The sequence below is a fragment of the Cryptotermes secundus genome, unplaced genomic scaffold, assembly GCF_002891405.2.
Source record: "Cryptotermes secundus unplaced genomic scaffold, Csec_1.0 scaffold112, whole genome shotgun sequence".
In the NCBI taxonomy this organism is placed as follows: domain Eukaryota; kingdom Metazoa; phylum Arthropoda; class Insecta; order Blattodea; family Kalotermitidae; genus Cryptotermes; species Cryptotermes secundus.
In genome coordinates, this window is record NW_019718271.1 from 2,101,697 (window position 1) to 2,119,439 (window position 17,743).

Consider the following 17,743-nt stretch of genomic DNA (forward strand, 5'->3'; position numbering starts at 1 on the left):
AGTTCCTGGCTACAGATCTAGAGGTCACGGGTTCGATTCCCGGCGCTACCAGATTTCCTGAGAAGTAGTGGGTCTGGAACGGGGTCCATTCAGCCTCGTGAGGATAACTGAGGAGCTACTTGAATGTAAAAGTAGCGGCTCCGGCATAGAAAACCGAGATTAACGGCCGGGGTGATCCGTTGCGCTGACCAAGCGACACCCTCTATCCGCAAAAGTTGACACTAACTTCGCCGACAAGCGGCGGTCGCTCGCTCGGTATAGTTCGCTCGTGGACTAAAGCCACGGAGTATAAGTCAAGTAATGTAATGATATTTAATTGGATGAAGGAAACGGATGTGTATACTATAATACTTTTATTCAAATTCGCAGATAACTTCTAGATTTGAGTGGTCACTCCGATAATTACATTAACAGCATTAAATCGTTTTGTTTTAAATCCCTAAGCTGGATTTGTATTACGCAGGTATTCAGTTCAAATTTGGTCGAAATATATCTCAATCTGTCCAGGCTATCCGACGTTAATACTTTGAAATGGGCCATGATGTTCTACTTCCAAATTCTAACCTAACTATTCGTAAAACCCATGTAGATGAAACAGCATCGTTAAGTAAACGAACAATAAGTCTTGCAGTTTAGTTTTATTTTGTTAAACTTTCCGAATTATACATGTTTACGGTTCAGAAAAGCACATATGAATGTCTTGCCTAAATGCTGCCTGTCCTAGTGCTCTGGCGGTGACGTAGTAGTACCGATAATCAAATACAGGCAGTACCTTTTCTCTGACCATTCCCTCAGCTTCAGTGGAACAAATGGATGGGTGTAAATAGAGCAAGGGAAACCAGAAAACGCAGTAACAGACACTTACTAAAAGCGATTCTTGAAGTCGTAATTTTATTGTACGAAATTATGAAATGTCTCGCTTTCCCCGTCCTACTTAAAACCATAACTTGACTAGCGAGTGCAGCGTAACACAAAGTTTTCTGCAGTTGACTGGATGAGCACCTTATTCTTAATTTTCTTTCCCGGGTATGAACTCGGTCGGTCATGTCATATAGTCTCGAAGTGGACACACAGAGAACGCCCCTTGCAACACCACTTCTGTTGCTGCTTGACGTCACCACGTACGTGACGCATTCCTCTGCTGTGTGTGTACCAGCCGTTAGCAACGGGTCTACAAGTTATATCATTTAATTTATGCCACAGCGACTGCTTAGTCACTTGGATTTCTGTTTTATCAGAGGTGCAGTTCCTTATATATGAGGAAATATTTCTATGTGCAATTTCATATATCTGAGGAAAGGTTACTATGGCTATTCCGTGTCTTTACAAGCCGTTACTTGGTAACTGCTCCTAAAACTGCCCGCATCGTTTCCTCTAATCACTAACTGGCCTGTGGCTTAAATTTCATGTCACTGCTGAAACTAAAACTAACTCAAGTCAAGTCAAAATCACATTACAACCGACATGTGGCATAGGTTTGCTTGAATTAATTGTAAATTTACATTTTGTTGATTATTAGGAGCTTTTAATTTCAGAACTTATTGCAGTAGTAAGAATCTTATGGTTATCGATAGCTTATTTAAAGACGGTCTCAGTAAATCGGGCTATGTAGGATCATATGATATGTTGGCAGTGAACTGTGAACTGTGCAACGCGTTGAAGGTTACAGTCATGGCCTAATTTGAGGTACTATACTGGCATTTGCCTGAAGCGATTGACTAAAGCCACAAAGCCCTCATTCAGGATAATTGGTGGTTTCCCATCCACGATTCGAACCGATCTAATACAGAATACACCTCAGAACGTTGCCATTTGACCTGTATTTCTCGGTACAACTTCCCTGTGTTGCCTAGAAAGGAAATGTGCACCATATTTTACAGCATCAAATTTAAAACGGCCATATTTCAGTTCATTATTTTCCATATTTTTCAAAAATCTGGTCAAAGAAATTGTAAAATCTTTCTCACAGATGATTCTAATTGACTACGTTACCTTGGAAACGAGATTGATTGTTGCTTAGTAGATGATTGTTGGTTTCTGAATGTCATACATCAGTTAAACCTGTCTGACGGTTAGTTTTGAGAAAATTGATATTTCTCATTTGGGCCCTGAGTGCAGGCACAGTTGTTTTTAAATAAATATCTCCAATGCAGTTTTATTTAGTGAGATGGTCTCCATAAATTATTGAAATTTTAATAAATTGTTACAGCCATTTTTGAAAAGATTATCGTTTAGTGTTCTGGGGATCGTCTGAAGGACCCATATTCTTGGAGCTTGAATGTTCATGTTCACCGTGCACAGAGCTAAGACAGATAAACTGATAACTGCCGAATATGAATAAAATCTGACCAACCATTCAGGTGCTAGCAAGAGGCGCATCCATACAGACAGGCAAGCAACATTCAGAAACCCAAATTTTCATAATCAGGGATGCAGAAAACATGTAAAGCCATCAGATCAGAGATGCATTTTTCCACCATCACAGTACTTTCTATACTATTGAATTGAATTGAATTCATTTACATTCTATAAATCCTAAGCAGGTTAGTACCTCTGGATACAGAACAAGTCAAAAGGTTACATACATAAGTACAGGAAATTTTAGCTTAAAAATTAATATAACTTAATTTTACATCATTCTCTATTTACATTGAAGTATTCATCTAAAGAGTAGAAGGAATGAGCATGTAGATAATTCTTTAACTCTGATTTAAACTTTTTAGTATCATTGCCCAAGTTTTTAATACTTTGTGGCAGATTGTTGAACACTTTTATGCCAGTAAAGTAGACTCCTTTTTGATATACTGATAAAGTTGATGAGGGTAGGTGGAAGTTATATTTTTGTCTAGTATTCATGTTATAGACATCAGAATTTAATTTGAATTTATCTTTGTTGTAAACAACAAATAGGAGAAGCGATAATATGTATTGCGATTGAAGCGGTAGAATTTTTAATTTCTTAAATAATTCTCTACATGAATCTCTACTTCTACATCCTGTAATGATTCTAATTATATTCTTTTGTATTTTAAAAATTATTACACTATGTGAAGAGTTCCCCCAAAATATTAATCCATAGTTCATAACAGAATGAAAGTAGGCATGGTAAACCATCTTCAATGTTTCCTGTGACATAAAAGGCTTAATTGATCTCATCGCATAGCAAGCTGCATTTAATTTAGGTATAATTTGTTCAATATGTATTTTCCAAGACAGTGTACTGTCTACATGTATTCCAAGGAATTTTGTATCAAGTACTTTACAGATTAATTTGTTGGCATAACTGATGTCCAGAGGCACATACGAAGTAAAAATGATTGTTTGGGATAAATAAATTTATGAGATATGTGATTTTAATGGTTGTGAAAATGTAGATTGTGGTATCCTGGACTATTACACTGTGAAGTCTCATATATGGGGTCACGAAAGTTTCAGAGAAATATACTGCTCCATCTTCAAAGCAGAAGAAGAAGAAGAAGGAGGCTAAAGGTTACTTGGAATCAGTGGTACTATAACTGCCTATGAGATTATAGGGTTTAATAGCCCAGAAGGCCACATTATGAGAAATACAATCATGTTTTTAACTACTTTAAATTCAGAATATGTGGTACAACAAGGAAGAGTACAAACACTTATAAATTTTGCCTTTGAAATGTTGTTCATTAAAAACTTTATTATGCAAGTTAAATATGACATGTAAAATTTCATGGTTTATTATTTATTGATTATTTCAGCTTCCATAATGCAAGGCCCAAACGGAATGCAGCCTCCAGTGAACACAATAAAGCTTGAAAACCCAGGATATTATTGCAACAGTTACACACCACCTGCACCTGAACACACTTCGATGATGGCCTCAGGGGCATATAGTGAGTATTTGTGCTGAAATATTAAAATTGTTACATTTCCAATCCTAGCATGAACATTTGAAGTGGTGTCTCAAAAAGGTATGAGCAGCTTATACAAAATGTGAGGTTCTCACATCGGTGTTGTGAAGAGTTCTGGCTTCCGGGATTTGACACTGTGTAGTCCATCGAAAATCAACCCACGTTTCAGAGGAAGGTGTTGCCTTCATCTTCAAGGTCAAAGAATAAACCAGCAAGAGCTCTGCTAGCTACCTGCTGCCACGCTGGTTTCTTACTGGGCTTATTCTTTGACACTGAAGATGGAGGCGACATGTTCCTCTGAAATGTCTGTTGACACTCAGTGGACTACACAACCTTATATCCCAGAACACAGAATTCTTCATGAATAATCTGGTCACAGCTTCTCTTACACGGTTCATTGGTATGCAGGTGATTAAGAAAATGATACGAGGGTAAGTCAGTAAGTAAGTTACAAATGGCTATAGAACTTAAACAAATAAGAGTACTGATTTGAAAAATGCTTTTACGAGCATTTCTCAACATAATCTCCCTGTACATTGAGGCACCTGTCCCATCGTTTCACAAGCCCATGAAAACCAGCAGCATAAAATTCTTTGGGCTGCTGTTGGAACCAGGCGGTGACTTCCCTGTCTACAGCTTGATTGTCGGGAAAATGTTCAGCCGAAAGATGATGTTTAAGATGCTGGTGTGTCCAATAGGTGGCGCGTGGACCAGTTGGCGATGAAGCTGCGATTATGAGCACTGATTGGATAGCGCTTGTGTTGGTGTCTAGGGAACCAGGCTGCAAGCGATGTATAAATATTGCTGCAATTGTGAGCGCTGATTGGATAGCGCTTGCATTGGTGTCCAAGAGAGCCAGGCTGCAAGCGATGTATAAATATTGCCTGTTTTCGGTGCACTGCGGGAGTCGTCTGTTATGCACTGTGGGAGGTTCCCACAAGCTAAAGAGGTCTGAACATGGTTAAACACCATAATACTCAGTCTGTTAGGAGATGGGCCTGCAATTTTTGAGACCATTACTGTTACTTCTTATTAGTCCTCATAGAAAACAGTTTTAAGAAGTGTGATAAATGTTTTGAAATTGAGTACATGATATTGTCATAGGTCCATTATCACTGCCACGGAGTTCACAGAGTCCAGGAGAACCCCGAAATAAACGCCTGCGTCGTCTTAGTTCCACAGAAGAAGAGATGGATCTGGGAGCTGGTCGTGATAAAGGAACAGGGGAAGTGGCCTACTATGGTCAAAGTCCAGCATCCCTTTCCAGTCAGACCAGCTGGCATTCAGATGTTGACCATGGTGGGTTAGGTACTCTCACCTTTCTTTCACTCTAACTCCTATTAATGTCTAGATAAATAAATTATTTTTTCTTTGATTCATTCTCAGTTTCTTTGCAGAGAACCTCTGTTCAAAGAAGGTCCTTTTCACCCAGATTCTGAATAACTTGCTCTGGTCTGAGTTCTTTCTTTTCATTTCTTTTCTTTCTTTATTTCTGTTGCTTCATCTCCAATGGCTAAGTTTGTTGAGCCACATTCCATTGAACATTTACGTCAGAAGGACTTTCATGTATACTTCATGCAGTATTTTTGTTTAAAACATTAGCTTACTTATTGAACAGGTCTGTAATTCTGACTGGGACAATTCTAAATTATGCTAAGAGTTGAAATGACATAAATTGTGTATTTAACAAAACTCACATAATTTCAGTCGGCATTGTTTAAAATATTTTCACTTTTATTTTTCATATTCTGTGAATGGAGTATATTGAATATATCTGTAACAAAATTAACGAAAATCTGTTCTCTTGGTATACAGGGCTTAATTGAACCACTAAATTGTTCCAGAGCGAGTAAATCCCAACCATCAGTAACTTTCTGATAAATGTTTAACAGAATTGTTTCTTTCTGTTACTGATCTGTCATTTAAGCAAATAACCAGTTATTCCAGGGTCCTCATGGTAGAAGTTGACATATTGTCAGATGAAGTGCTGTATATTTCATGAGTAAGGAACAGAAGCCAAACAAAGCCTCCTTTCTGTTTTGTCCCTGTGCAAGTGAGACAAATAACCTGTTTGTTTTGTTTAATTTTTTTACAGCAATATTCCAGAAACCAAAATGAATTCATAAAGCATGAGAACTTGTTTCTATGTAGTGATTATGAAAAGCTGCAAGACATAGTCCAAACCTTTGTTGGCACAGCTTCTAATAGTGTACAGGGCACTCACATTGACCTTTTCTTCCACACTAACATAACAACACACTGATGGCTATATTTCTCCTGGTTCCCAATATTTTGTTTTAGTATTCATACTAGTCAATAGTCCAAAACTTTCTTAGAATAAGTTTTGTGCATGACTGCTGATTAGTATATTGTTAATATAATAATAGGAGTGTGTGGCTTTTGCCTAGTATTTTGACAGTAGCCATGACATTTAAATATTAGTTTAGAATGTAATTGATATGACTTAATTGGTTTTCTTTTTAAGTGGGTAGTATCCTAAAGCTTTCTGATGCTTCAAACACCCTGTAGTCTCATTAAAAAGCAACAGAGGAAAAACCAGGGACGAAGCTGTTGGGGAGAATTGTAGGTGCATGCTAGCAAACTCTTGGTCCAGCATAGACAGCTTGACAGTCATGACTAAATTTGTTCAATTTTGGGGGACAGTGAATGGTTACATGGCACACATAAATGTAGATGGATGGATAGACTGACAGATTAGTTAGCCTAGTGCAACAATTGCTTACAGGTCCACCTTCCACGCATTCACCCCACCTGGTGCATGCTGGCAAGGTTGCCATGCCTTCACCCAACACGATATCAGCGAGCTTTTCCCCGGAACCGGTATTGGTATCTAGCGGGGTCGGGTCCGGGGTCCTCAGAACACTCATCACTAACGAGGAACCTTCTTTATCTAGTCATGAGAATCGTCACCTGCACCCCAGTCGGACTGGGGCCAGGGATAGCCCACACCCTCGCGAAGGTAGGTTTAGGTGGCTTGTTGCTACAGGGCGTAGATCTGTATGCACCAGGTGACTGGGTGGAAAACTCCCATTCTTCACCCATCTTCACTGGGTCAGATGCCTGCCTACTTCCTGCGTGGAACTGTCACCATTTTCTTCATTCTTCTGATTTTTCTTTGACATTTCCTTTTCCACTTCCACATACACTGAAGGTACTACCACCTTCTCTCTAATATATCCTCATTTGTACAGCCACAATTATTGGATGGAAACATCATCATCTGCTTGCTTCCACATTCCACATTGCTTCTAGCACATACTTTCTCTTCAATTCGTATTCAGTATGTAAACTCTTATCATCTGACAATTTCTTCATGATCATTTGGTAAACCATCTCTCAACCTTTGAATTCACTGAATTCATTGAGTGCAACTCCCATCATCACATGCATCAAGTAAAACACCTATTCAAAATTTGTGTCAGCATCACATGTTTAATGGTCTCATGCCTGAGACTTCCCATGAACATAGGATGATTATTTTTATCATGCTTCATCATCGCTTGTTCTTCTTTTCCTCAGTCCATCATATGTATTTCCTCAGTTGTGACACTTGCTGGTTCCTTCTTCTCCCTTACTCATATATATCTATACCATCTGCACACATAATTTTCTCATCTCTTCTCTTCCCTCCATCACATGTAATATCTTCCTCATTCCCCACTCCATCGACACTGTCACCATAAGCTCCTGCTCATTCCTTCCAACTTCCTGATATGTAATTTCCTATTCGTTTCACTGGCTTTTTCCTTTTCATCATCCCTCGTGTTTAATTTATCGACACATTACTTTTCATTCCTTAGTACCATTCCTTCAGATGCATTATATCAGCATGTCACTTGCTTATACTCTCCTCTTACTTTCTTATGTCTGTTATCCTAACATTTCACTTGTTTGTCCGTTTTCTTCAATTTCTTATGTTTATACCCACACATCACTTGCTTCTTTTGTCCCCTCACCCTCTCCTGTGTAATATCCCCAAACATGTCACTTCCTTGTTTCTTTGCCTCAGTTCCTCATGCACAGTATATACCTATTTATTGCTCACTCTTTCTCCTTATTACTTCAGTTATACTTATAATTGCTCAAAGAAATATTTCATGCTCATTCAGAGACTTTATTACTTAGATTTGCTCATGACCTAGTCTGTAAATATGTGCAGTCTCTTGAATGCATTTCAGTAAATAACTGGCCTTTATTATTATTACTCTCTTGCATCCATGTTATGGGTGACAATCCCAAATTTGTCACATATATTTTCTTTTCCACATAAATATCTTATCCCCGTGCATATACATTCTGCTGTTTAGATTGACTGTGGTACCAGTTTCCTGTTTCTTGTTCATTATCAGCCCATCAGCTGCCTCAACCATACTTTCCTTCTTTTCTGTTGTATGCTTGTGTTTGAGACTGGCAATGACACCACGTCCAATTTCCCAGCTATCCCCAAATCCTTCCAGTTAACCGTTTGTTCTAGCAAAATGTGAAGGCATCTCAGAATGGTTAATCAATGTGTAGTAACCAATCTTAATCGTTTTGTTTCAGTCTTCCCCTCCTCATTGCATGATGACAGGCTCATCTGTTAACAGGTACTACTGTGGTTCGTTCACTGTGTATTAGCTGTGTGATTCTGCTCTGCTCTACGTATCTCTCGATGTCCGTGTTCTTACCCTCTCTATGTCTCAGGTTATTTGCTGTTGTTTAAGTGGAATTTCACATCACAGTCACAGATGCTCACTTGCCATCAGTCAAACTTAAATTGCAGCTTGACAGCGATATTACTGTTATTGATTTTTATGGTGATTTAAAAGTAATTCTTTATATAGCAACTTAATTGTTTATCTCTATGATTATTTTTCACCTTAAATGTTAATCTGTTAAGTGATATTGTTACAATTTCTTCTTCATTTTAGTAGAATTATCATTCTCACTCCATCAGTTTATGACTTTCTGTACTTGTTTATTTAATTGTTCTTGTGTAACTCTTTGTTTTTTTCCACATTTCCCACAATGTGTGCTGACACCATCACTCAACTTTTTGAAAATGCAGACATAATTTGTATGTTTTATTGAGTCAATGATTTCTGGCATCTTTGTCAGCAAATATTATTATTTTATGAAGCTAACAACTAAATTTTAGTGACTTTCATTTCTAGATTAGTAACCTGCATGAACTGAGGTTAGTGTCTCACAGATGTTGGAAACATACATACGCTGTTTGCAGTCATTGCCTTCCACTAGAGCTGTTCACATTTACAGTTCATGTTACTCCTGTATAATGCTTGCTTAACAATAAACTGCACTGGTTCACATTTTACAATTTGGTTTGAAATATTCCCTGATTCTGTATGGTTATATCTGAAAACTTCCTATCATTTTGGCTTCTTTCTGTGTCTTTCTTTGTGAGGTCTTGGAATTAAGTGAGATATTTAATGTTACCTTCTTTCCATTCTTTGATCATATTGTGTGTTGTAAAATAGTTCTTGATTCAACTCAGAATTTTGGAAAGTGACTTGGTTGGAGTCTGTAGGAAGCACTATAACAGCTGATTCTGCACTGTTGGAAGAAACAACCTGGGACTATTATGGCTTTTGCATGCTTCCTTGGACCTTATTATTTTGTCACATATACTAAGACTGAAGGCAGATTTATTAGATATTATCAGCTCTGTTTAAACAGTCCAAAATAATACTTTGCTATTGTGGTTGATATTTATAAGGGTGGATATTCTCTTATCAGTATGTTCATGAGCATTATTGTTTCACTTGAAATTCTTAATTAATTTCCTTATATGGTAATCCATGTTATTATTAGATAGTAGCAATTTTGTGGATTTGTGATGTAGTTTCCCTCCAGATAAAGAATTGTGTATTTTATCCTCTTTGTGACACACCACAATCGATCTTCAGGTCCATGTTAATAAATATACACGCACAAATGATCATTAAAATGTTGTAATTTGTCACACAATTGTACAATGCTACATTGTTATTGTCCATGTCACTGACTGCCATTGTTATAAAAAGTATAAAACAATCTGGAAATAGATTATATTCATGTCTTCTTTCAAAGATCTGTGTGATTCATTTCATTTCCACATCTTGTAGTCTAAAAAGAGTTCCTTACATTTTCAATTTAAATTGTAGTATAGTGTTGGTTGATACACTTGTAAATGAATACACTGGTATATATTTCCCAAACTAGTTTGTTCAATTTTATGTGCAAGTTGATGACTTTATTCAACCAGGGACATACACAATAGCATTTTGGGATTGTACTGTGCTATGTGAAACCAGTGTTGCACCAATGACCAGTGTAAGGATACTAAAATATGAACATGTAAGATGTGGTGTAATAGTTACATAATATTAGATGATTTTTACAGCTATTTTTGAAGAGTACCTTATGAGTTCCATCTTTCCTTATTCCCACTTCCCCTTCCTCCATACCTGCCTCACAATATGTAGGTCTGCATTTAAAAAACATAATTTTCGCCTGATCTAGAACAATTGAAATCTGAGTGTGATTTGCCTGTAAAACTGTGCTTTTGGAGGAGTGAATATAGCTTGACAAACAAGCTCACCAGGGAAGTTATTTTCTACGTTAAAGTGGTAATCTTCATTTCAAAATCATTAAAAATGTTCATATGTGAGAAGTAGTTTTGTGGGCATCATTTAATTTGTTAATGCAGAATACTGTAATGCACAAGTCAAAATTATGACAATGACAGTTTCCTTCATATATTATTGACATGTGAAATTATTTTCTTTGTACATTTACAGTTTTACAACAACTTAATTATTTTGCAATGTTAAGAATTAAAATCTCCTAATGTATAATCAGGCAGCTGTTACAGTGTTGGAGCAGGAAAGTAAAGCTATGCTATCTATGGAGAGTTGTCAAATTACATGTTCAGATTTTGGGCTCCATGTTTGTACTTCAGAAATTTGTGTTTTTTTTTGGTCTTTAGTTTTGGATGCTTTCAGAAAGACTAGAACAGTCAATTTTAAATAAAAGCTGAAATGTCAATATGTATATAAAACGTTGCATAATGGTTTCATAATGTGTACCCAGCTTGGCAATTTTGTCGTTGGGTTAGAGTTTTTTAAATTTGTATGTTGGCAGTTTTAAATATGCACATTGTTTATGTAATCTGATAATTTGTTTCTATTTCCCATGATTGCCATTGTTTGTGGGACTATAAGAAGTTCCTTTCTAATGTATTAGGCCTGATAGCACACTCATTTGACTACGTTTTTTTAAAAGGAATTGATCTTTAGGTAACAATATGCAATACATTCATTGTAGAACCTCATTTTCACTCCTATGGAAAACTTGTTGGCCGGCGTTATAGTCACAGAATTTTAATTGAGAAAGATCATGCAAACATAGAATACACACGTGTGTGAAATAGTATTAATATCATTAATTTTTAGAGGGCTGAATTCTGTTTCTCAAGAACCGTGTATTTTTAAATGTTTATAGTCATAGTGTTTTTGTCATATTACTCACACTTTCCACATGTAGTCTTTTTGTCTTCTGTTTTTAATGTCTTTGTGGATTGAGGTGTTATTTTGTCAGGTTCAAATCCTGAAAAGAATAAATTCAAAATAATGTGTACATGTGTGTCTGATGTGTGGGATGCAGTGTTGCCAAAGTCTGTATTACTGACAAGTCCTGCAGCACATATTTCTGTGGTTTCCTTCATGATCTAGCACACCAGGTTCTTTGACCAACAGAATTTTCCTCTGGTTAAACAGCAGTCTAATTAGTAATGTCGTGGAGTTAGTAATGGCTTAGAGTCCATCAAGGATCTCCAGGTTCAACTCCTGAAGGGACACTGATTTCACATCAGTCTGTATGTTATTATGCTAAATGATGCAGGAATTGTCCCAGAATCAGAAAAATACTGATATAGAGGTTTAATATGGTAGTTGAAAAGTTGATAGTGAAGTATAGCATTTAGTAGTTGCTATGTATATGTACAAGGATTGGAACTCTTAATAGTGGCAACACTGCTGTAGAGACGCCATGCAATGGAACCAAATAATGTTGCTTATACCACACGTTAGTTACATACCTACCTTACCTCAGAGCAAATGGACTCTCCCTTCCCACATCACGTGCATGCGCAGTGACGAGAAGAACAGAGCCTCATGTTAGCTGGCGGTCTAATGTAGTGGTGTCACGATGTTTTCGAAACAGGAACAAGGGAGTTGGATAAAGGTTGAATGTGCCAGAGGCCGTACAGCACGACAGTGTCATCAAGGTCTTCAAGAGGCTTGCGGGGAACCTGCGTTGCCTTACAGAACAGTGGCAAGGTGGGGAAAAACCTTCAACGAGGGATGCCAGAATGTGGCAGACATGCGTCGGCCAGGTTGTCCTAGTGTCAGTGAAGAAGTGTATGCTCTTTCCTCGTTACTGGAGAGTGATCGATGCCATATGATTCATGAGCTGGCCAGAGAGACAGGATTAGCGTATACGACTGTGCTTCACATCCTGAAGGAATGCCAGGGCATGAGAAAAATTGCATCATGATGGGTTCTGCATGATTTGACGGAAATGCAGAAATGGCAAGCTGTGGCTGATTTGTTACATCGATGGGGCTGGGAAGTGCTGTACCATCCACCATACTCCCCGGACTTAAGCCCTTATGACTTTGACTTGATTCCTAAGATGAAGGAACCACTTCGTGGCGTTCGCTTCGAAACTGTTCCAGAGATTCTCCAGGCAGAAGACCGCGCCATTCGAACTATCAACACAACAGGCGCTGCTAAAGGTATCCCACAACTTCCACATCACTGGCAACAGGTTGTACACAATACTGGTGACTACACTGAAGGACAGTAAAACTTCGAAACATGCACCTATTTTGTATCAGTTGTAAATAAATAGTTGCCACTATTAAAGTTCCAACCCTTGTATTTAAAGCAGGATATGCAGATTTTCATTAATAATATGTTTAATAATATTAATTAATTAATAATATCCTGCTATGATATCACTTCAAAGGAAACAGTCATTAGGCAAGAGCGTCATTAGGCTCAAAACAATCTCGTCCGTACCTCCTTAACCTCATCTGTCTACCTGTATACTGTTTCAACCATTCACCAGTTCTTCCACAACCATCATTAAATAACCTAAGAATTCATCAGTCACACTCCTTTTTCATGAAACTCTCAGTATTAATACAAACTGAAGCAAAATTAATTAAATGCATATCTTTATGTGGTAATATGATATTTCACTGTGCATAAGGCTGGAATCAACCTTGGGTAATATTAAAAATTTTAACTGTTGTACTGATGCCGATATTTTAAGCAGTGATTCAGTGTTATACAAATTTAAAAGAAAACTGAACAGAAGTTTTGTATCAAAGAAAATTACGTGTCTGGTGGGCAAATGACAACTTTGATACTATCTTTCCAGAACACAAGACAGTGGCAGACATGAACTCGCTGCTTGGTCGTTGGGAAGGTAGGGGGTGCACACTGAGGCTAGCCACTACTAATCACAGCCTGGCTTGTAGCAACCAGCATGCTCAGTCCAATTAAAGTGTTTCCTTTAGAAATGGGTGTCTAATTTCTCTCTTAATACCATTTCTGCAGACAACACTTTTATTGTCCAGATTACTCAACAATTGAATTTTAGGCAAACCTGGTTGTGTAACTACTGAAAAATTAACTTTGATGGGGGTCATTTCTGTCAAGTTTATTCAGTATTAAAGTATTACTGAAATACTAAATGTTAGATAATCTGTGAAGTAAATTTATTGCTAAATTTTCCACACTCTCATTCTCACATTCAAAATGTTCACAGAATTAAGTTCCTTGATTTATGTTTAACATTGTAAGTATAATGGCCCCTGTCATAAGTTCAGGCTGAAAGAGCCTACAGTTTCCTTCTATTTTAGTTAACTAGAAGCATGAAGTTTTAGGTAAATACCCCACAGAAGAAGTTTCCGTGATTGTGTGCTTGGAATGAGAACCAATTTGGCCCTGTACATATCATTCCTTGGTGAATATAATAACTTGTGGAATTGCATGATTCTTGCTCTTTTTTTTCTTTAACTGTAGGAATAATTTACTAAGTAAACTATCTAAATGTTAAAGTAATCGGTTTTTATTTATTTTGACTCAGATTATATAAATTATCTTTGAGAGGGTGAGGTATGTACTCAACCTCATGCACAGCTACAGTATTTCTTTTCATGGCTGAACAACAATACTGCAGACTCTTCTATAGAATGTCCAAAAATTCTGCAACCATAGGAACTTGGTTAAAATGAATTTTCTGACTGTTTTACATTAATTGCTGAAAAAATTATATCTACCATTTGTTTCTATTGGGCTCTACTTTCAGAGATAAATATGTAATAGCAGCCTTGAAGAACAAGGAAGTCACATGATTTTTAAATGGGTAAAATTACTTTTGTGTATAATCATGGCAACAACTCTTATAAGGTTTTATACATTTACATAGGAGAGAGGCAAAACATCCACCCTAGGCATAATAAAACAAAATGATTAAAAAAATAAATAAATAAATTTATATTTATAATTCATTGGCCAAGAATGCATTGTATCCTCTGATTTTTAACTGTAACAGCTGGGTTCACATTTGGTGTTTGATGGACATTTTAATGGAACAAAATGTGAAAACAAGAAATGCATATACATTTATGAAAAGCTAAACTTCAACTTCAGAAAACATTGTTTGGTACAATAATTGATTATGATATTGTACCTAATATTTTTGGTCCATATAAAGTAGTATTCCACTGTTGTTACTCTTTATAAAAGATTATACTTTGCCCATAAACTTATTACGAACTCTCATACCATATTTTCTCAAAATTCATGTGACCAGAATGGCTTATCTCACACACAAAGAGCCAAGTTATTAATCACTCATGCCATTAATGCCTCATGAAAAGGAATAAATCTTCCTTTTGTACAGACACACACACACACACACACATGCACACATATTTACATACTCTCTGTTTCATTAAAGAACCCTGAACACACAGTCTTCAATTCTGACCATGATTTTTATGTTCATATTTTTATGTTTGATAATCTCAGTCGTGTTTCCATGTTTCTTAGAATTTTAGAGATTATGTCTTACAATTCTGTATCAGGTAGAGACATAAACGTTCTTGCAGGAACTGAAACCATGACTTGTCAGTGTAGGAATCTCTTCAGTTTTATTAGTGAATTTAAGTTTCTAACATATTAATATTTCCTTTCTTAACCACGTTATTCATGTAGGGATTTTTAGGTTCTTATATCTATTGTTTCTATTATCATATGCCTCTGTTACCACTGGTATAACTAATTTGTGTAACTACAAATATGTAGTAGGCCTAATTATATTATTTCTCCAGAGTGTCTTCAAATTTCTTTTCATTTTTACATCTTAACTTCTACCCTTTTTACAAATTTTTCACACCATTTAGACAATGATGCTTTTTTTAATATGCCGATAAGCACAAAATCACTAGCAGTTCACTAAAATAAATTTCTAAGCATGAATTTTCAACAATAAAAATAAGACTTAAAAGTTATGAGGATAACACATTTTAAATGTGAATGTGAAGAGAGACTGTCAGCCTTAGTATTTTGCCTTGACTTCTGAATATAGTAAAGAAAGTGTGCCTCATTCCTCAAATTCTGTTCCTACAACTGATTACTTCAAATCTAAAACCCAAAACGAAAACCTTGTACATTTCAGATTGAAACCATCCATACATTTTTTGATGTCATATTCTTAACCTTTAGCGTCTGAAGTGCCCCAATCGGGCCAGTGATGAGTATGGTTGTCATGGCCAGAGTACTCTGTTTTGGCCAGTCAGGCATTTAAACTCCGCTAGTGGAAGCGTGCACACACGCCGCTAGTAGAAGCGCATGCACAGTTCTAAATATTTAATATTAAATGTAGTAATTACCAGACAGACTTGAGTAAAACGATAATAGAGGAATTAAAATGATACCTAAGTGAACAACAGCAGAAAATAGTATATTTATGAGTTATGCCCAAATTCATCCATGAGCCAGTACTTCTATTGTGGATTGTGCAGATTAATGTGTTAAAAATACACTATATAGTAAAATTCGATGTACATAGCATTTTTGTTGTTATCTGCTTGTTGTATATATAGGGTGAAATGAAACTACAGTATTCGATTTCACTATGAATGCACAGAAAACAGATCGCACTCTGTATCTCAGCCATGATGCAACTGTCTGTTCATGACCCTAGAAAGGACAATAATCTCTTGCAGCTATAATGGAAGGTCTTAGCACTGAAGAAGGGCCCCTCTAGCTTTCTTTTGAATAGCCATTCCTTCATTCTTCTGTCCTTTAGTCAAAAGATTTGAAAATCCAAAGAGTGTAGACAGTGCTAGCAGAAAACCAAATGATTTTATTGCTTCCATCTGTTTTATGACACCAGGGACTGCTAAAATTTGTCAAATGTTACAAACAGAAATTAATTTATAATGCAGAACAACTCTGTGAAGAACTGGAAAACCATTTTTGCAGTATGCATCAAAATTAAAAGAAAAGAAAATTGAAAATAGAGTATAATTTTTTGTATAAAAATTTTCGAATCATCCATTAGAATATGCGACACTATGTTCTTCACTGATACAAACAAAGTTAATTCCATCCATTTATCATAAAAATTGAGTGAGATACAGCATTTTTAAACACGATGCTTAAAATTATTTAAGTTCCCTAACAGGAATGGACATTTAAACGCAGAGTAGCAACGGGCATTTAAACACGCACCAGCGATAGGCATTTAAATAAACTCTGGCCAACTCAAGCTTACCACCATTTCAGAAGTCCGGCATTTAAAGGTTAATTATATTATTTGCTGGAATTCTAAGTACAAGTCCTGCTGAAAATCTGATGATCATTCAAGATTGAAGTGAGAGATCACACTCCTAGCAAAACCACAGGAACAGTTTCCCTATCTTTGTCTGACATGCGGACAGAATGAACATGACATTCTTCTCTCTGTTAACATGCACCGTTTCTTCTCCTCTACCAGAAATATAAGGGAGAAAATTTTGAGATTTTTATGTTTATTTTCTGATTGCAAATGTACATGGGGAAATTATGATTAAAATGAATGTGAATTAATAAAATAGAGGGTAGTACAGTCTCACTGTTAGTGACATTTGTCATTATGGTAGGAGTCAGCATTCGTAAGATGCGTGGAAACTGCCTTTCAGGACAAATATTAGATATAAATTAATAAAATTTTTTAGCAAATTTTTATTTTCAATTACATCCCTATGATCTTCTAAAGCCATCCAATCTGCTGCTAGAATACTTGGTGACCAATTGAGTAAACAACAAATACAATTATTAAAATTTTTACTCAGCCATTAATCTGACTTCATTAGGCTAAGTAGTGTTTCAACTGCATTTTATTCAGCAACTCTCTGTAATTATCATATTACTGTCCTTTTTTTTTGTCTTCAGTCATGCAAGTTTTAATTCTGCTTTAAGAATGTGTGGTCATTGTATTTGCACTTGTGTGTGTATGTGTCTTTGTGTGAATGTGTGTGTGTGTGTATTTTTTGGATGTGTGTGCATGCATTTATAAAATTTTAGCTTTGTATGGACCTATATTATTCTGTATTTTCTTCTAAAAAATTTAAACCCCTCTGTTTATAAGAGATAAACGTCATCCATATGGATGGACAGATTGGATGTTGCATATATTCTGCATATTACTGTGTTTTGTTGTCTTATATAGGCTTTTGACCCAAATATCCAATACATTGCTGTCAGTGTTCTTAACTTTTTGGGGTTTCCATTGCT

General features: G+C 36.4%; 1 protein-coding gene across 11 annotated transcripts in view; it reads left to right on the plus strand.

The window, feature by feature from the left end:
• LOC111872121 (nuclear factor 1 X-type) overlaps positions 1-17,743 on the plus strand; it is a 636,309-nt gene that overhangs the window by 584,997 nt on the left and 33,569 nt on the right. For 5 of the 11 annotated variants that reach the window (XM_023866148.2, XM_023866057.2, XM_023865735.2 and 2 more), the window contains 4 exons: positions 3,735-3,869; positions 4,992-5,195; positions 6,634-6,867; positions 13,335-13,382. In XM_023866148.2, the coding sequence (XP_023721916.1) occupies positions 3,735-3,869; positions 4,992-5,195; positions 6,634-6,867; positions 13,335-13,382 (621 nt within the window). The remainder of the gene's footprint in view (positions 1-3,734; positions 3,870-4,991; positions 5,196-6,633; positions 6,868-13,334; positions 13,383-17,743) is intronic. The other 6 variants (XM_023865821.2, XM_023865902.2, XM_023866329.2 and 3 more) reach the window with 6 other exon arrangements.